The following is a 19671-nucleotide window of genomic DNA, read 5'->3' as shown; positions in this document are numbered from 1 at the left end:
TATTTTTGCGCGTGTGTGTGTGTGTGTGTGTGTGTGTGGCCAGCTCAGCCCACCAGGGGGCGGGGCTGGCTGGCATGTGGTGCTGGGGATTGAACCGTGGTCCATGTGTTTTTGCTAAACTTGTTCTAAGTAGGTGCTTTAGACCACTGAGCCATCTCACCAGCCCCGAAAGTGTGGTTTTGGCTGGCTGTGGTGACACAAGCCTGTAATCTAAGTTATTTGGAAAGCCAGGGCAAGAGGATCACAAATTCAAACCCAAAGTGTGCAATTTAACAAAGCCCTCTCTTGCCTCTTGCCAGCTGTAGTAGTATACATCTGTAATCAAGATCAGCCTGGACTACACAGCAAGACCCTGTCTCAAAAAATAAGGGAAGGAATGTAGCTTGGTGTGAAAGCCCTGGGTCAGTCTCCAGTACAATCCCCCACCCATTGAAAAGGGGGACAGTGTTTCCTGTGGGTAAGCTCCATAGTCTAATGTTCATTATCTCTGCCTGTCCACCCTGGATGGCTACCCATCACCCAGTGGCAACAGTTCACTCAAGAGCCAGTACATTATCTGAGTGTTCTTGGCCCCTAAAGCTTTCTTGAAACAGGGTCTCACTGTGCAGCTCAGGCTGGCCTTGAGCTCACTTCATAGCACAGGCTGTCTAGCATTAGCAGTGATCCTCCTGCCTTAGCCTCCCAAGTGCTGGCATTACAGGCACCACCACACCTAGCGACAAAGTCTTTATCTGTATGGTAGCTTGGGGTTTTTCAGTGTAGTAGTAGTAGGGAGAAAATGCTCTAGTGCTAACCTATATTTCTAGCCTTTTTTTTTTCAGAATCTCAGTAAGTTACCCAGGCTAAATTTGAACTTGCCATCCTTCTGCCCTGGGCACACAGTATCTAGAATCATAGCTGTGTGTACAATGCCTGGCTTCTACTTTGTTCTCAGCCTCAGACTTCAGAGTCCCCCGTCCCGCCCTGGTAGTCTGCTTACTATGGGCATTTCAGGCGACCTATCTCTGGAGCATTAAAACATGCCCGTGACACTGATTCCTGTTGCCAGAGCTGGAAGAGAGCTTGATGACATTGTGGCATTGTTCTTTGTTCCTGGAAAATACGGCAGTTCCTATGAGTCTCTCTTTCCAAGGTTTCAGTTATTGTAGGAATCTGTGGCTGGAAAGTATTAAATGGAGATACCAGAAATAAATAGTAAGTTTTAGATTGTGTGTCATTACAAGTAGTATGATAAATTCTGAACTGTCCCACTCTGGCAGTGCTTGGGACAGGAATTATTGTGCCCAGCAGATCCGTGCTCCGGATGCTGCCTGGCCAGAGACAAGAAGTGGGAGATTGAATTCATATAACTGTTAGTGCAGTACACTGTTAGAGCCCCCACCGCACCTTGTTTCTACAGTTCTGAGGGATGAATCCAAGTGAACACGAACATAGATCCTCAGCACCTTTTACTTTTTATTTCTCAGCCTCCTGAGTAGTTTGATTACAAGTGTATACCACCAGACCCAGATCCAACAATTATAACTACTGTTTTATTATTGTTGTTTGGGGACTTTTTTGCCTAAATTATAAACTTTTTCATAGGTGTATTTACCAAAAACACAGTCTAGGGTCTTGACACCCTCCATGATTTCAGGCAGCATCAGAAGTCTTGAGCCATGTCTTGTGGATAATAGGGACCACTTTGTCTCAGAACTGAAGTCCATATTTGAGGTTGTGCCCTGATGGATAGGCACGGATTTTTTTTTATTTATTTAAGGCATGATTTTTATACTGACTGCAGAGTGCCATGGAATAGCACAGTATAGGTTTCTGGTGTTTCTGTGTTTAATTCAGAATATATACTTTTTTTTTTTTTTTTTTTTTGAGTGAAATTTAGCCAGGTGTGACTGGCATACACATGTAATTCCAGCACTTGAGAAGCTAGGGCAGAAAGATTACCACAAGTTAATCAACCTCAGTTACATAGTGTGACCCTGTCTAAACACCCCCCTCCCAAAAAAAAAAAAAAAGCCAGCACTCGGAAGATGAGGGTTTTTTAGCTGAATGAAATAGGACCTGTGTTAATAGATGTGCAAGCATACCTTTGCACACCGGTCAGGACAAGATGGAGGCAGACTGTTGGGATAGTGTAGGGGCCAGGAAGCTGGGAGCTGAAGCAGCAGCAGCGGTGGGAACAGTGGGCATGGGCCATGGCTCATGTGCCCCTTCCGAATCTGTGCTGTTTGTTGGTCAGCACAGTGGGATGGAGGAGACCTGTCCTGCAGAGGCGGCAGGAGGGAAAGTGCTTGCCATTCCTATTCTGCGCCCCTAAGCCTGTTTCTGTCTTTTCTGAACCACTACACAGCGCACCTGGGAGTGGCCCCATGTTCCGACCAACCACAGTGGCCGTGGACGAAGAAGCAGGAGATGAGGACAAGGAGGAGTCAGCCAGTGGCTCAGGGTCTGCCATAGGATGTGGCCTGGGCTCCGAGTTCTCCACAGAGAAGGGAGGCCCCTTCACTGCAGTTCCAGCCATAGGCTCCACAGGGCTGCCACAGGCTTCAGGGCCAGCCACCCATGGTGTCAGTTTCAGCTTTAAGAACAACCTGGGGACCCCATTGCAGAAATTGGGGGTGTCGTTTTCCTTTGCCAAGAAGGCACCTGTCAAATTAGAATCCATAGCTTCAGTTTTTAAGGACCATGCAGAAGAAGGGTCCTCTGAGGAAGGAACAAAGCCCGAAGAGAAGGGTTCTGATCAAGCGCTGCAGAAGGCAGGAGACACTGATGGGGGTGGGAACACTGAGGGCAAGAAGGATGAGGAAGACCCGCAGGATGGTGGAGCCCTGGCCTCCACGCTGTCCAAGCTGAAGCGGATGCGGCGGGAGGAGGGCACAGGCGCCGTAGAGCCCGAGTATTACCACTACATCCCACCAGCGCACTGCAAGGTGAAGCCCCACTTCCCCTTCCTGCTCTTCATGCGGGCCAGTGAGCAGATGGACGGTGAGGCCAGTGCACACCCCAACAAAGGTGCCCCGGATGGCAGGAAGAGCAGCTCCCCCAAGCCGAAGAGCTCTGCCAGGGTGCCCCTCAGCCAAGCAGCAGAGCAAGGGCCCAGCGACAGCTCTGAACCCCCCAAGGAACCAAAGGAAATAGAGAAGGAGGCCACGGAGGAAGCTGAACTTGCCCAGCCTGGGGGCAGAACTGAGGCCTGGAAGACACCTATGGGATACACTGGGGAGCAGGGCCCAGGGCAGCAGGGTGCCCCTGGGTCGTTGGAGGCACAGCTGTGCGATCCCGAGCCCACCAAAGAATCTTGTGTGCCCGGGGCCAGTGCTTCAGGGAGGGACAGCCAGGAGGGCCCCCGCCACCCGACTGGGCCCTTCTTTCCGGTGCTGAGCAAGGACGAGAGCACGGCCCTTCAGTGGCCATCAGAGCTGCTCATCTTCACCAAGGCTGAGCCCTCCCTTTCCTACAGCTGCAACCCTCTCTACTTTGACTTTAAGCTCTCCAGGAACAAGGATACCAGACCCAGAGGGGCAGAAAGAGCAAAGGACTCCGGCGGCCCCTCCAGGGATCCCCTCCCAGGCTCAGAGGTGGAGGGACCAAGTGGAGACAAGGATGCTGGGGAAGCCAGTGTGACCGTGGGGCCATCTGCTGCTCCTGCTGGGCCCGAGCCCGGGAGCAGCCACAGCCTGGCACCCCAGGACACGATGCGGAGTGGGGGCAGCCGGAAGGAGCGCCCTGGGAGGGCACACCGGCACAAGAAGAAAAAGAAACATAAGAAGTCTGGAAAGCACAAGCGCAGGCACAAGGCCGACCCAGAGGAGAAAGGCTCTAGGGCTGAGCCCAGCGAGAAGTCCAAGAAGCGCAAGAAACGGAAACGAAAGAAGAAGTCCGCGGGCGGGGCCGACTCGGAGCGGGACCCCAAGCCAGAGCCCCCTGGCAGCGGAAGCCCTCCCCCACCCAGGCGGCGGCGGCGGGAAGAGTCCCAGCGGAGACCCCTGCCCACCACTGACCAGGGCAGCGGGGGCCAGCAGGACACTGGCGGAGGTGCGCAGGAGCGTAGCGGGCGCAGGCACCGGGGTGAGCCCCCAGCCGCTTCATGCCAACGCCGGGCCAGCACCCCAAGGACAGGCAACCCCCACCGCCATAGCCGGCCCAGCAGTGGAGACGAGGACAGTGACGGTGACACGTCCCACCGGCCCCGCCAGGAGTCGCCATCCCAGTACAGCGAGGACGAGGAGGAGGACTCCGGCAGCTCGCGCTCCCGCAGTCGCTCCAGAGGGCGCCACCACTCCTCCCGCCGCTCCTCCCACCGCTCCTACTCCAGCAGCTCAGCAGAGTCTTCAGACCAAAGCTGCTACAGCAGGCCCCGCAGCTACTCTGATGACAGTTACAGCGACTACAGTGACCGCTCCTGCCGGCACTCTAAGCGCTCTCAGGACTCGGACGACTCGGACTACACCAGCCCCAAACGCCACTCCAAGCGCCGCAAGTACTCGTCCTCCGAAGATGACTACAGCCTCAGCGGCAGCCAGTCCGGCAGCCAATCGCGGAGCCGCTCCAGGGAGCATTCCCGGTCCCGGTCCCGCAGCAGCAGCCATAGCCGGAGCCAGCGGAGGAGCCGCAGCACCACTGCACACAGCTGGCAGCGCAGCCGCAGCTACAGCCGAGACCGAAGCCGCAGCACACGCAGCCCTTCCCAGAGGTCCGGCTCCAGGAAGGGGTCGTGGGGCCACGAAAGCCCTGAGAACCGGCGACCTGGCCGCCGGGACTTCATTCGCTCCAAGATCTATCGCTCTCAGTCCCCTCACTACTTCCGGTCAGGCCGGGGCGAAGGTATTGGGAAGAAAGATGATGGCCGAGGAGATGACAGGAAAGGGACAGGCCCACCCCAGAACAGCAACACCAGTGTGGGAAGAGAGTCAGAAAGTGACTGTAGCCCTGCGGATAAGAATTCTGTCACTGCAAAACTGCTCCTAGAGAAGGTGCAGTCTAGGAAAGGGGAACGGAAACCCAGTGTGGGCGAGGAGGTGCTGGCCACCTCCAGTAAGGCTGGGCTTAAGCTCAAGGATCCCCCACAAGGTTACTTTGGACCCAAGCTTCCCCCTTCTCTGGGCAGCAAGCCTGTCCTTCCACTGATAGGGAAGCTCCCAGCTACCCGAAAGCCCAACAGGAAATGTGAGGAGTCTGGGGTGGAAAGGGGGGAAGAACAAGACCAGTCTGAGCCGGAAGAGGGGCCCCCCGGGAGTGGGCGCCTGCTCCCTTCGGAGGACACTGCTGGTCTGTTATCTGACCCACCTCCAGAAGAGTTTAAGTCCGAAGAAGCTCCTGCTGACCACCCTGTGGCTCCACTAGGTACCCCAGCGCACTCTGACTGCTACCCCGGGGACCCAGCCATCTCCCGTAGCTACCTCCCTGAGCCCAGTGACGGGGACCCCCTGGAGTCTCTGGAGAGCAGCAGCCAGCCGGGCCCTGTAGAAGCCCCCGACCCGGAGCAGTTTGCAGGCTATGCGCCCCCCAGCGGGGAGCCCAGCATTGAGTCCATCGAGGGGGCCGAGGATGCCTCGCTGGCCCCCCTGGAGAGCCAGCCCATCACCTTCACACCAGAGGAGATGGAGAAGTACAGCAAGCTCCAGCAGGCTGCACAGCAGCACATCCAGCAGCAGCTGCTGGCTAAGCAAGTGAAGGCCTTCCCGGCCTCGGCTGCCCTGGCCCCCGCCACACCTGCCCTGCAGCCCATCCACATCCAGCAGCCAGCCACAGCCTCGGCCACCTCTATCACCACGGTCCAGCATGCCATCCTGCAACACCATGCTGCTGCTGCCGCAGCAGCCATTGGTATCCACCCCCATGCTCACCCCCAGCCTCTGGCCCAGGTGCACCACATCCCCCAGCCCCACCTGACACCCATCTCCCTATCCCACCTCACTCACTCCATCATCCCTGGCCACCCCGCCACCTTTCTTGCCAGCCACCCTATCCACATCATCCCTGCTTCTGCCATCCACCCTGGTCCCTTTGCCTTTCACCCAGTTCCACATGCTGCCCTCTACCCCACTCTGCTTGCCCCTCGGCCTGCTGCGGCAGCTGCCACCGCCCTTCATCTCCACCCACTGCTGCACCCCATCTTCTCAGGTCAGGACCTGCAGCATCCCCCCAGCCATGGCACTTGAGTTGGGCGTGGGAGCCTTCCACCAGGGAAGGTACCCTGAGAGTTCCCTCGGGGTGTGGAGCCACCAGTGCCAGGCGTGTACACTGGGCAGGCAGTGTCTGGGAGCCAAAGAGCCGAGCTTTGGCATGTAGTACTGGGCTGAGAATGAGACTTGCTTTGTGTTTACTATCAGGGATTTCCCTTTGTGCATTCTCTCTATCCTCTCTTTCCTATGTCTTTAGCTAGGGAGCTCCCTGTGTGCAGGGACGCCTCCAGGTCATCACCCTCACCTCATCTCCCTTTGCCTCTCCTTTTTATCCTGAGCTCCTCCCTTCTACGAACCTCAAGACACTGTCCCATCTCTGGTCCCTGGGAAGTCATAGGCCCATCTGGCCCTGCACTCCTGGTGCCCCGCTCCTGCCCCATGGTGAACGCTCCGCCACCTAGGGCACGTGCCTTCCACGTCCCTTGGTGACTTGTTGCCTGATTGAGGCCAAAAGGAAATAGGATCTGGAACTGGAGCAGCCCAGTTGGCCACGTGGTCCACTTCCTGGCACTAGGCCTTCAGTCCCTCATCCAGGAGAGGCCTCTGTGCAGCCCAGGAGAACGGAGCCTTTCCTGAGCAGGCCTCACAACCCTCACCGGGTGCTCCCCAGGGCGGGCACTAGTCGGAAGGTGTGTCTTCTGTTGTGTTGATGTTTCCTTCTTAATTTATAGAATTTTTTAATGTAAAAATTGCACTGAACTCTATGAACATAAATGCTGCTTTTTGTAGCTCATATAAAAAGGTTCCATATTTGTAGTATACCGCAATAATATTTTTTACATCCAGCTCTTTAAGTGATCCTTGTTCTGGTGGCTTTGTGTAAATATGTTTGCCCTAGTTGAAGTAAGAATCTTTAAGGGTTATAAAATGAAAACAAAAAAATAAAGTTTTTGTTTTCTGCTAGATACAAAAATGACTAATCATGTATATTTTATCAAGCTCGTGTGTTCTTCGAAGTTAGGAACCATGAGAACATGAGCCGTCCAGTACTGTACAGTAAGTGGTGCCCCATCCTGTCCCAGACAAGGCGGGCAGCTGCAGGTTGGGGCTGGCAGCACATTCTCCCTTCCTGGCGGACAGGCAGGTGCTGCCGCTGCTTCCTACAGCAAAGAGGGGACCCCGCAGCCTTGTTCTCTGGGAGCACTAAGATTCAGGCTGACTGGGACCTTGGATTTCTGAGTCCCGCGCCTTCCCAGTGCTTACTTAGCCTCTGGCAGTCTCTCCCATGTGCCTTTTCAGTGGGCTGGAACCTGAAGAGCAGTAGCCAGGGGGTCAGCCAAGTGGTATCTGCTCCTCTTCTGCTCAGACGCTGTACCTCTTGGACTTCCCACCGTGCACCCTCTGCCCAGCAAGGCTTCCATGGCGCAGGCTGCTTTCCCTTCTCTGACCACGGATGCCTCCTGCCACATCCCTCTTCTGGCTCCCCTGACCCAAGGTGCTTGGCTCACAGGCCCCAGTGTCTTGCTGTGTCCCTGCCCACCATTTGGTTGTGGCTAGCCTAGGCCGAGTGGTGAGCAGGCTGGAAAGAGGAACTCAGCTCTCCTGGCCCAAGCCTCCGTGTCCTGCCATCTTACCAGCTTCTTGAGGAAAGGGTCTGCGCCCAGAAGCCCTGTGCACTCCCCCTCCCCAGGCAGCGCCGCCTCTCGTCTGCCTGCGAGGCAAGCGCCCTGCACGGCCATCCCTGGAGGAGCCGAGTCCTCTGGCTCAGCCAGAGGGGCCCACTTCACTCTCCTTCAGCCCACATAATAGTATAAACAGTACAGTGTTAGCTTTTGTGCTGCTTCCCATCCGCTTGCAGATTGGGTTGTGTGTGCTCTGGCCACCTCTCCGCCTTCCTAGGGCAGTTTTATTCAATCTCCAGAAGAGTGATTTTAAAACCTAAAAAGGAAAAATAAAATAACCTGTTCTTACAAGCATAACAGATTGTATTTAACTTCATCGCATATGATAGCAGTATATGCTGTAAAGGGAGAAAGGAGCTTTCTAATAAACCAGCGGTGTGTGGAAACATAGCAGCTGAGTCTGTTGTGATTGCTGCCCGGGCAGCTCAAGTCGGGAAGGGTAGAACTGTGGGCTCCAGATACCCCCGGCCACTCTGCCACAGAGCTATGTCCCCAGCCCTTTTTCACTCATTTTGACACAGGGTCTCTTTAAGTTGACCGTGAGAGGCTTGAACTTGGCCACCCATTCTCCTGCCTCAACCTTCCTCCATGCTGGGGTGACAGGCATGCGCCACCGCACCCATCTTACAAGTAACATCTTGTTTGAATTGACTGAGGATTGCACACCTGTAATCCCAGCGCTGGGGAGGCTGAAAGCAGGAAGATCACTATGAGTCCAAGCTGCGTAGTGAACCCCTGTACCAAATACATTAAAAGAAAGTGAAGATTCCTGGGAACTGCCTGTGCACGTCTAGATTCTGCTTGTGAAACTGCGGACCACCAAGAGAGGACTGGCTGTGGGCAGAGGGCTGCTGCCCAGGCTGAACCCCGGGGTGACGGCCCGGGAGGGGCTGCCTCTGAGGCCTGTCTCAGCTTCCCTGTTTTGGAGCGTGGTCTGTGATCTAGCAGGACATGTTCTGTGCGGCTGCCCAGTCTCTGGCTGCGTAGATTTCGGGTTAACTCAAGAGCCGAGGCATTCTAAGCTGATGCCATGGGTCCTGAGCACTTCTACCTGATGAGACAAGCCACAGAGTGCCACAAATCCAGGTCACACGGTGGCAAGAGGCTGAAGGTCAGCAAGAGAAGCTGCCATAGTTTGTGGTGATGTCCTCTCAGCCTTCAGGGGAGCTCCTGAGGTCTGTTCTCTGCCTCTCACTGTCACTGTGATCTCCTCCGAAGGGAAGGGACCCACCTGAAACCTGGGGCTGGCTTCTTAGAACTCGCTGTGCTGCCGGCTGTTAGTGGAGCGAGGGCTGGCAAGGAGGAAGGACCCAGGGAGAGAGCACCATGTGGACCCAGGCACCCCCATCTATACCTCGGGAGACCTTTGAGCCAGTCAGCCCACCCTGCCTCTGTATCATGTGGCCTTCTGGCAGCCTGCCTGGCCCCAGCAACAAGTTCTGTGGCCCAGGCCAGGGAGATTGGTTATGAGTTCCGGTATGCGGGTGGGTGGGGGGATTCTGTGGCCCTCTGGATGTTGCTAGCTTTTTGGAACCCAGTGGTCTCCCGCACTTGTCACCAGCATTAGTTTCTAGAGTCATACATGAAGTTGAGTCCCTGGTAAACACTCGCTTATGTGTTGAAGGAAGATGAGCAGAGCAGGATTTCATTATTGCTGTTACAAATCAAGCTTTGGCAAGAGAGAAAACAGTTCCTCTACTCTCCATGTCACCTTGCTCCAAACTGCTGATGACCTGAAGTCCTGACAAGACCTGCAGTCAGCAAAGTCCAAGAGTGACGAGCCTGCTGTCTGTCAAGCCGGCTGGGCACAGCTCCACCACGTATCCTATGGGACACCAGCGCCCCACCACTCTAGTGGGGTTTGGGTCCTACTGCTGTCCCTCCAGCTCAGAGTTGCTTGCACCGCTCTCTGTCACATCCAGTTGCCAAGCCAGTCCTCACTGCTCTTCCTCGTGTGACCAGTATCTGGGCCAGGCCCATGGCCTTCCCACTAAGCTCTTTCCCTCCATTTCCTTCTTTCCACAGCCAGCTAGCATGGAGGCCAACTGATCAATTACTGCCTCACTCTGACTGAAAACCCTGACAACAACAGGGTATGGTGATGTCCCTGGAATCCCAGCGCTGGAGAGGCTGAGGCCAGCCTGAGCTACATCGCAAGACTCTGTCTCAAAACACAGGCCGGGGAGATGACTCAGTAGAATAAGCGCTTCCCTGGCAAGCTCAAGGGCCTGAGTTCAATCCCGGTTCCGGGGGTTGGAGGGGGGGGACTCTTAGAAAAAAACAGATCTTTGATTCTGTATCTCCTGTGGATTAAAGTTATTAACCCTTAACAACTCTGAATGGTATGAGCCCATTACCTGCCCTTCCTTAAACTTGACCTCTGTGAGCTCTTGCTGTCCCTTCTATTTCTCTATGCCTAAGGCCCTGCCCTCTGACAGCGTCTGCATTGGAATCCTGGTTTTGCCACCCACTAGCCATGTACACTTGGGCAATTTACCAAAATCTGCATGAAAGTAAGCCCAGTAGTTCCCAAGCAGCCTCTGAGAGCTGCTTCCTCACCTGCCTGTGATCCCCACATTGGAGCATCTAGGCTGTCTAGTGACTAAAGGAAATATGATGCTTCCCAGCCCCTAAAAGCAAGGTTCCTTTCTTTGGCCCCAAGGCCTAGTGAAGAGCCCAGCATCACTGAAAGACTGAACAGTTGCTGGGTGGGTGTGATAGCATGTGGTAGTACATGCCTGTCACTGCCTGGGCTACAAAGTGAGATGAGGCCAGCCTAAACCGCAGTGCAACCTTGTCTCAAAAGGACCAAAAAAAAAAAAAAAAAACTGATAATGTCCACACTGAGGAAAATGCAAACAAGGTGACAAAATGGGAAGAGATGAATTTAGAGCAGAAAGGGGTTTTTTTGTTGTTCTTGTTTTTTGGTTATACTGGGCTTTTGCATAGAGCTATATCCCGGTGTTTTACATTTTTATTTTTGAGACAAGTTCCTGCCTTGTTCTGAGTCTGATCCCTAGTACTGGGGGTGGGGGGAGTCCAGTTTAGAGCAGAGCGTGGTGGCATGGGCCTCTAATTCCACTACTGAGGAGACTGAGACAGGCTGCAGAAGTGAGTTCAAGGCCAGCCCTGGCTACATGGTCAGATCTTGCCACAAAAAGTTTAGTTTACACAATCTTGGAAACACGCCAAGAGTATGACCAATGCCCCAACAGTTGTGTGCCCAGGTCTGTTAGGCCTGGTGCCACCCCAAGGAGCCAGGGAGGCCTCCCCTAGGCAGTGACCCCATGCAGAATCAAGTCTCAGTGGTGGGACATGAGCTCTGTCACCTGAGGACTGCAGGCCTCCCTTCAGCAGCTGGGACGGTGGTGCGTTACCTCAGAATGCCCTAGAGTGACTCGTCATCCCTCACACTGGTCGTGCCAGCCCGGCCACACGCAGACAGGGCTCAGGATGGAGGCCACAGCACATCATGTGGTTGGCCAAGGCTTTGAGGAGGAAATGGATAAGCACCTATCACACAAGACAGGACAGCAGCCACAGGTCTTAACTGGACAGTAGCTTCCTCTCACTCTGGCAATCAGCTGAGGGGATGAACTGCAGAACTAGGGGCCAGGGAGGACATGGGTCAACCAGTCAGCTCACAGCTGCACTATCCCAAGCATCCAGTGATGGTAGTCAGTGGGGTGATGGGGAGGCAGTGAAGGTCCAGACTAGAAGGGCGGAGCCCTCAGGAAAGGGAGGAGTTACAGCTTTGGGCTATAAGCAGCCCCCAGGACAGCCTAACCCATTCCTGCAATCCTGGAGACTGGGGTCAGGCCCAAAGCCCTTCACTCTGCCCCTGCTCAGCACTTTGGCTTTGGTTCCAGTCTGAGGAGACTTGCTGTGGTGGAGCCACAGGGAAGGACAGAGAGCTGGCCATTCCTCCTGAAGACACTGAGAAGGAAAGATGGCCCAAGGGCTGTGTCTGCTGTGTGCACTGTGGCTTCTGGGACCTGCTGTCCCTGCAGCCTGGGCCTTGAACCTGGACGCAGCCCGGCTCACCTTCTACTCAGGCCCCAACGGCAGCCACTTTGGGTTCTCAGTGGACATCCACAAGGACAGCCTCGGGAGGTGAGGTGGGAGCATGGGTACAGCAAGGAGGATCCCATGAAACCCTCCTGTGCAGCAGCTGAGCAGAGGAGGGGTTCTCAGGGAGGGGGCAGAAGCAGATGGGCCCTGGGGTTGCAGCAAGGACAGAGAAGACCAAAGGCCAGGGCCTCCCCAGGGGTCAGCTGTGTATCCCACCAAACGTTGAGGGGCACACATCCTGGCTGTCTAGCCACTGACCTGTGCTGCTCTGCTCCGCCTCCAGGCCAGCATAATAGAGCTCTACAAAAGTGTGACAGGTCACTCATGGCAGGCATTGACCTAGCTTTGAGTCTGATTGCCACAATGAGAGCCCTACCTGTTCTTTATTTATTTATTTATTTGTGTGTGTGTGTGTGTGTGTGTGTGTGTGTGTGTGTGGCCAGCTCAGCCCACCAGGGGGCGGGGCTGGCTGGCATGTGGTGCTGGGGGATTGAACCGCGGTCCCTGTGCTTTGCTAAGCTTGTTCTAAGTAGGTGCTTTAGACCACTGAGCCATCTCACCAGCCCCCCTACCTGTTCTTGATAGCTGCATCACCCTGTGTGACTTGCTGCAGACACTGGGATGTGGGCTTCTGGGCAGTGGCAGCGGCAATGGCAGACAGCCTTCAAGGGCAGCCCCTTTCAGGTCTCCTCTGCCAAAGAGTTGCCTTGGCTTGGAGTCTGGCCCTCCCACGGTGGCTCCTGCAGCAACTCACAAAAGCCTTGAGGCCTCTCGCTGGTCCACAGCATGCTTCCCCACCCTCCTTCCCTGCCACACCTGCCACTTTCTCCTCTCAAGCTGAGGACTCATGGGCAACGCCCCCATCCTGTTGGCCTGTGTCTACCAGCAGCATCTTTGGAGCACTTGGCTGGGGCCATGCTCTGTACCCCTCACACATGGATGTAATGGGCTTCCCAAAGTGATGTGTGCGGGTCCTCAGCTCTGTCAGCACCCCGAGCCCACTCAGCCTGCCCCACCCTGCCTACTGCCCCAGCTCTCCAGAAAGGGCGCCCTGGAGTCAACGGAGAAGCCAGGTCAGATGCAGGGAAGCCTGGTCTTGACAGGACTGGGGAACTCTCAAAGCCTCTCAAATCACACGCTCAAGCCAGGCATGGTGGTGCACACCTGTATACCAGCAATCAGGAGGCTGAGGCAGAAAGACAGTTGCAAGTTCAAGGCCAGCCTGGGCTACAAAGCGAACTCAAGGCCAGCGGAAACTGCACAGCGAGACCCTGTCTCAAAAAGACACACACGCACACAATCTCACAGAGCGCTGTAGGTTCCTATGGGCGCGCAGCCCCTCGCCCTGAGCCTGTCTGTCCCCAGAGTCAGTGTGAGTGAGCACAGGGCCCGAGGTGCTGCACCGCCTTCCCCGAAGGTGCGGGGTGCGGGGTCTGCGCATTCACTCACACCCCATCGCCTGACACCCAGTGTCGCCGTTGTGGTGGGCGCTCCGAGGACCAGGGCCCGCGGCCAAGAGGAGACAGGCGCTGTATTCCTGTGCCCCTGGAGCGCGGCCGGTGGCTCCTGCTCCCCGCTGGTCTTCGACCTCCGTGAGTCGCGGGGCTGAGCGGGATGGGAACGCGCGCGGGATGAGACAGATACCTCAGGGCCCCGCTCCCTACTGCCCCTAGAGGACGAAACACGAAACGCGAGCTCCCAGACCTTCCAGGTCTTCAAGGAGAAGCAAGGCCTCGGGGCATCGGTCGCCAGCTGGAACGACACCATCGTGGTAGGCACTGCGGGCAGGACGCAGGGCGAGCAGGCAGGCGGGCAGGGGCGAGCCGCCCTTCCCCACTTTCCGTGCTGTTGCAGGCCTGCGCACCCTGGCAGCACTGGAACGTCCTGGAAAAGACCCAGGAAGCCGAGAAGACTCCCGTTGGCGGTTGCTTCTTGGCCCAGCTCCGGAGCAGCGGACGCAAAGAATACTCACCATGCCGAGCCAACACAATGAGCCGAGTGTATAAGGACCGGCACTTCAGTAGGCCCCGCCCCGCCCCGGCCCTGCTTCCCCATCCCGCGTGGGCCTGACAAGGCCGGCCCCACCCACCGTCGGAGGCCACGCCCCGTATTGCTCCTAGCCCCGCCCCTCGAGCATGGCCACGCCCCCTCAGAACTCCTGCTCAGCTCCCGGGCACGGTGCTGAGCTTGATCGGCCTTTTCCAACTCTTCTCGCGCCTAGGCGAAGACAAGCGATACTGCGAAGCGGGCTTCAGCTCGGTGGTCACCCAGGCAAGTGGGGAGCCCGGCGGCTCGGGGCAGGTCCCGCCCAAATGCGGCTCTCACTCGGGCCTCCCTTCCAGGATGGTGAGCTAGTGTTGGGGGCCCCTGGCGGCTACTTTTTCTTAGGTAGGTGCCACTCCCTTCTGACCTCGCCCCCCGCGGCCGGCCGGCCAGCGGTGACCCGCTTCGCTCATCCCGCCCAGGTCTCCTGGCCCGGGCCCGGATCGCCGACATCGTCTCGAGCTACCGGCCCGCCACCCTCCTGTGGAACGTGCCCAGGCAGCGCTTCACCTTTGACTCCAGCGACCCCGAGCTCTACGACAGCTACCGGGGTAATGCGGCTGCCCTTCCCGTTCTTCCTGGGTCACGCGCCCTTGCTCCACCCGTGCCGGCTCCGCTTCTCCACCCAGACAGAGAGTAGCTCTGGGCCGGGTAGCCTGTGGCTCCCTCCCAGCTTGGGCTTTCACTCCCTCTCTGTCCCCAGGATATGCCGTGGCGGCGGGGGAGTTCAACGGGGACCCGAGAACTCCAGGCAAGAGAGCCCCTTGGTCCCACAGGGTCTGGGGAGGTTAAGGAGAGCAATGCCAGGACACCCCCAGAGTCTCAACTACTCCCTGCTCTCCCTAGAGTACGTGGTTGGTGCCCCCACCTGGAGCTGGACGCTGGGAGCGGTGAGTGCGCTCTGTACCCTGAAGCCTGGACTCGCCCGGGCACCACCCTGCTGCCTTCTTACCAAGCTGCACCCTCCTCACAGGTGGAGATCCTGGATTCCCACCACCAGATGCTGTGCCGCCTGCATGGGGAGCAGGTGCCTAGCCCTCTGGCCTTGGAGGACCACAGGAAGGGAGGGCCAGAGGGCAGCAGCACAGGCTAAGGCACCTTCCTCCTGCATCCTGCAGATGGCTTCCTACTTTGGGCACTCTGTGGCCGTCACTGACGTCAATGGGGATGGGTGAGAAGGAGGGAGCCCACCTTACCGAGCGGGGTCCCCTCCTTCCTGACTCACACTGATGTGGCTCCTCCTGTGGTACCTGCAGCAGGCACGACCTCCTGGTGGGTGCCCCACTGTTCATGGACAGCTGGGCTGACCGCAAGCTGGCTGAGGTGGGGCGCGTGTACCTCTTCCTGCAGCCCCCCACCCCCCACATGCTGGGCACCCCCAGCCTCCTGCTGACCGGCACACAGCTCTATGGGCGGTTTGGCTCAGCCATCGCACCCCTGGGCGACCTCAACCTGGATGGATACAATGGTGAGGACAGAAGGGTGGAAAGTGACAGACAACAAGAGCCAGAAAAGGCTGCAGCAGACAGATGGGACTCCGTGGGTGGGAGCCCAAAGCCCAGCTGCCAAGGGCAGAGGACAGAGTCAGAGGAGACCAGTGTGGTGTGGCTGCCTTCACCCAGGCAAGATGACCAGCGGGGTGCAGACGTCAAGATAGGGTTGAAGAAGAATTTCACAGCCCTTTAGGACTTAGGGAGAAAAAAACCTGGGCAAAGGGAAGACCCAGCTAGGCCACAGGCCCTTATGAAGGGAGCCCTGGCCCCTACCTCCTCAGAGAGGGCTCCCAGGAAGTATGCAGATGCCAAGGGTAGCCCTGAAACAGCAGAAGAGGAGAGAGACAGGCACGCCCTGCAGAGCTGTGGGGATCCTGGTGCTGGGAGAAGGTGCTCCTGACGGGGAAGTGGCGGAGCTGCTGGGAGCAGGAGTAGTGGGAGAGGTCCCTGGCGCGCTGGGGAAACTTGCTGCTGGGGTGTGCGGGGTGAGGCTGGGAGTAGGGGAAGAACAGTGGAAGGAAGCAGAGCCTTGAGGCCCAGAGCTCAGCGGTGTGTGGGGAAGAGCAGTGGGGGACTTTGAGACCCAGAGCTCAGCGGTGTGTGGACTGCAGCTGTGACTGTGGATGGAAATATTTGGGAGAGTGGGGAAGCCAGGCACGGGAGGCGCTCCAAGACCGCAGTGCTGTGCTGTGTAACCTGATCAGAAAGGCAAGAAAAAGCAAACCTGGTGGTACACCCCTGTCATCGCAGCACTCCAGAGGCTGAGGCAGCAAGCTTTCTGCAAGTTCAAGGCCAGTTTGGGCTACAAAGTGAGTTCAGGGCCAGCCTGAACTACAAAGTGAAACCCTCTCCCACAAAAAAAGGAAAAAGAAAAAGAAAGAAAGCCAGCCAGCCAGCCAGCCAGCTGGGGAGATGGCTCAGTAGAATAAGTGCTTCCCTGGCAAGGGCCTGAGTTCAATCCCCGATTCCACCAAAAAAAAAAAAAAAGAAAAAGAAAAAAAAATACTAAATATGTAAAAGGGAAAAAGCTCAGGCATGGTGGCATATACCTGTGATCCCAGCACTCAGGAGGCTGATGTAGGAGGATGGTTGCAAGTTAGGGACCAGGCTGGGCTACAAAATGAGTTTAAGGCCAGCCTGAACTGCTTAGTGTGAGACCCTGTTTCAAAAAGACAAATATAAATAAATAAGGAAAAGAAGCACTCAAAACATAAATAAGGACTGGGAAGATAGCTCAGTGGCATAAGCACCTGCCTGGCCAGCTCAGGGTCCTGAGTTTGATCACAGGTATCATAAAAATAAAAAAGAGAAAAGTTTATTATGAGAATGGTCATAGTGGTGCACACCTGTAATCCCAGCTCTTGGGAGGCTGTAAACAGGCAGAGCACTCTGAGTCCCATCTAGTAGTGAGACCCTGAACACCCTGTAGACCCTTCCCTAAAATACACACACACACACACAAAAAAAAAAAAAAACATAAATGAGCCATAAACAAATTAGGAGACACAGGAAAGAGAGTTTCAGTGTAGATATCCAGAATTTGCCCAACCCTGGTAGGGTGCTCCACGCCATAATGCTCTGGAGGCTGAGGCAGGAGGACTGCAAGATGGGGCAACTTAGTGAAATCCAGTCTCAAACTAAAACAGTAACAAAAACAAGGCCTGGGGACATAGGACAATGGTCAGTATATAGTTCAGGCTTCAGCCTAGGGTGGAGTACAGAGTCTTTTTTTTTTTTTTTTTTTTCCCCCCGGAACTGGGGATTGAACTCAGGCCCTTGCGTTTGCCAGGGAAGCGCTTATTCCACTGAGCCATCTCCCCGGCCCACAGAGTCTTAATTCCTAAAAAGTCCAAAGAACTGTTTTATTGGTTGATTTGTATTCAAAATCACGTGTGCACAACCACTAAGCTAAGTCCCAGCTCTTTTTATTTTACTGCTTTTGATTTTTAGTGGGGGGAGGGGCACTGTTTTTGAGGCAGGGTCTCACTATGTCGCCCAAGGTGGCCTTGAATTCATAATGATCTTCTTGCCATGGCCTTCTGAGTGCTGGGACCACAGGCGCACGCCCCACGCCCCGCTCAAGCTGCTCTGAGGTGGTGTGGCTGCAGGGGCTAGGGGCCCAGCGCCCCTTGGGTCTCCGTCTATGGGACTGTCTCACACTAAAGAAGTCCCATCATGCCTGCCTCCCAGGACCAAGTTAAATCTTGTCAGTGTATTTTCTGGTTTTTTGTTTGTTTGTTTGTTTGTTTTTAATGTATAAAGTACACTTATTTGGAGAGTGCTTAGCATTGTCAGTGTATTTTCTGTGATTCATAGGGAGGCTGTCATTTTTTCAAACAACATCCCTTGGTCAGTGTCCCTCCTGCCAGACGAACTCACTGGTTCTGCCCAGAGAAGCAGCCCAGGAGTTTCCTGAGTGCCCCTCTGGGATTCCCGACAGATGTCGCAGTGGCCGCCCCCTATGGGGGCTCCAGAGGCCGGGGCCAGGTGCTGCTGTTCCTGGGCCAGAGCGAAGGGCTGGGTGCCCGGCCGTCCCAAGTTCTGGACAGCCCCCTCCATGCGGGCTCTGGCTTCGGCTTCTCCCTGCGAGGTGCCAAAGACATCGATGACAACGGGTACCCAGGTGACCTTCCCAGCCCTGGCCAGAGAGCAAGGCTTGGCGTTGGAGATGCCAGACTGCCCAGTGCCTGGGATGGGCTCCAACGTCATGACCCCACAGCTGGGGTGTGGGCAGGTGGGGCTCTGGGGCGGGACACACTGTTCTGTACCCCTAACTCCCATCTGCCACCTGCAGACCTGGTGGTGGGAGCCTACGGGGCCGGCAAGGTGGTCGTGTACAGGTGAGTACAGGGTAGGGATTGGGGGTCTGGGCAGAAGGGCCGCAGTGGCAGCTGGCTCCCCCTTAGAGCCCAGCCAGTGGTGATGGCCACCGTCCAGCTGCTGGTGAAGGACGCGCTGAACCCTGCGGAGAAGAGATGCACCCTGCCCCAGAGCAGCACACCAGTCAGCTGGTAAGCAGGGATCGAATGGGCAGGAGGGGCGGCACCCAAGCCCAAGCCTGAACCCCTCTTCCACAGCTTCAGCATCCAGATGTGTGTGGGGGCCACCGGACACAACATTCCACAGAAACTGCGTGAGTGGCCAGGAAGGGGTAGAGGGGGACAGCCAGGGATACATGCTGAGCCCCCGGCCTCCCACAGGGCTAAACGCTGAGCTGCAGCTGGACCGGCAGAAGCCCCGCCAGGGCCGCCGGGCACTGCTCCTGGACTCCCAGCAGGCAGGCACCACCCTGAGCCTGGACCTGGGTGGGAGGCACAGCCCTGTCTGCCACAGGGCCACCGCCTTCCTGAGAGTAGGTCCAGGACAGGGACACAGCCAAGCGGGAAGGTCCTGGCAGGAGTGACAGGGCTGGGGTGTGGCACTGGGTGCTGATTGCCTCCCTCCTAGGATGAGGCTGAGTTCCGGGACAAGCTGAGCCCCATTGTGCTCAGCCTCAATGTGTCACTGCCACCCATGGAGGCCCCTGATCTGGTGCTGCACGGGGACACACATGTCCAGGAGCAGGTGGGCATGACGGTGGCATGGGACACCAAAGATAGTAAGGGTGAGGCTGTGACACAAACCCTGACACCTGGTATCACCTCTAAGCCCTAATGAACCCTGACTCTCAATCCCTGAGAGGGACAGAAACTCATAAAACCTGCTGTCACTGACACCCTGACCACGACCTCAGTACAGCTGGTGGAGCCTGTCATTCGAGCACTCAAGGGCCGAGGCAGGAAGACTGCCCGAATTTTGAGGCCAGCCTGGGTTACACAGTGAGCTGAAGGCCAGCCTGGAGACATAGTGAGACCCTGCCTCAAAAACAACGAGCAGTGAACCCCAGCATGGTCCCAACCTTCACTTCAGCCCCAAGCCCTGGTATCCTCTAGACTGGTGCTGGCCAGCTTTCCAGAGCTTTCCGGGAGGCACATGCCCGCTGTGGCATGTGGGCCACAGGTTCACCACCACTGCCCCAGACCATGCTCATCGGCCTCCAGCCCTCCAATTTTGTTTTGCTTTTTAATTTATTGGTATATTGTAGATACACATAGTGCTAATATCTACTTCTAGTCCCAGGATGCGGCTGGCACCTCCAGGCCACAGTTGCTTTCCTAGCCCTTAGCGACCCCGATGTGTCCCTCCAGACCCGTATCATCCTGGACTGCGGAGAGGACGACCTGTGTGTGCCCCTGCTGCGGCTCAACGCCTCTGCGTAAG

General features: G+C 56.4%; 2 protein-coding genes across 11 annotated transcripts in view; both read left to right on the top strand.

The window, feature by feature from the left end:
- Positions 1-8184, top strand: part of Gpatch8 (G-patch domain containing 8) — a 63151-nt gene extending 54967 nt beyond the window's left edge. For all 5 annotated transcript variants that reach the window (XM_023718197.1, XM_023718199.1, XM_023718198.1 and 2 more), the window contains one exon: positions 2348-8184. In XM_023718197.1, the coding sequence (XP_023573965.1) occupies positions 2348-6158 (3811 nt within the window). In that variant the 3' untranslated portion in view covers positions 6159-8184. The remainder of the gene's footprint in view (positions 1-2347) is intronic.
- A 3490-nt stretch (positions 8185-11674) lies between these two features.
- Positions 11675-19671, top strand: part of Itga2b (integrin subunit alpha 2b) — an 11639-nt gene continuing 3642 nt past the window's right edge. For 5 of the 6 annotated variants that reach the window (XM_023718205.1, XM_023718202.1, XM_023718201.1 and 2 more), the window contains exons 1-19: positions 11675-11917; positions 13346-13467; positions 13549-13646; positions 13730-13895; positions 14097-14146; positions 14218-14263; positions 14341-14469; positions 14622-14669; positions 14765-14808; positions 14892-14945; positions 15037-15089; positions 15175-15386; positions 17852-18034; positions 18206-18251; positions 18318-18422; positions 18489-18544; positions 18612-18763; positions 18859-18975; positions 19599-19666. In XM_023718205.1, the coding sequence (XP_023573973.1) occupies positions 11754-11917; positions 13346-13467; positions 13549-13646; positions 13730-13895; positions 14097-14146; positions 14218-14263; positions 14341-14469; positions 14622-14669; positions 14765-14808; positions 14892-14945; positions 15037-15089; positions 15175-15386; positions 17852-18034; positions 18206-18251; positions 18318-18422; positions 18489-18544; positions 18612-18763; positions 18859-18975; positions 19599-19666 (1913 nt within the window). In that variant the 5' untranslated portion in view covers positions 11675-11753. The remainder of the gene's footprint in view (positions 11918-13345; positions 13468-13548; positions 13647-13729; positions 13896-14096; positions 14147-14217; positions 14264-14340; positions 14470-14621; positions 14670-14764; positions 14809-14891; positions 14946-15036; positions 15090-15174; positions 15387-17851; positions 18035-18205; positions 18252-18317; positions 18423-18488; positions 18545-18611; positions 18764-18858; positions 18976-19598; positions 19667-19671) is intronic. The other variant, XM_023718206.1, reaches the window with a different exon arrangement.

This window comes from Octodon degus, unplaced genomic scaffold, assembly GCF_000260255.1.
Source record: "Octodon degus isolate 3935 unplaced genomic scaffold, OctDeg1.0 scaffold00056, whole genome shotgun sequence".
Taxonomy (NCBI): Eukaryota; Metazoa; Chordata; class Mammalia; order Rodentia; family Octodontidae; genus Octodon; species Octodon degus.
This window is presented reverse-complemented; position numbering and strand designations above follow the sequence as displayed.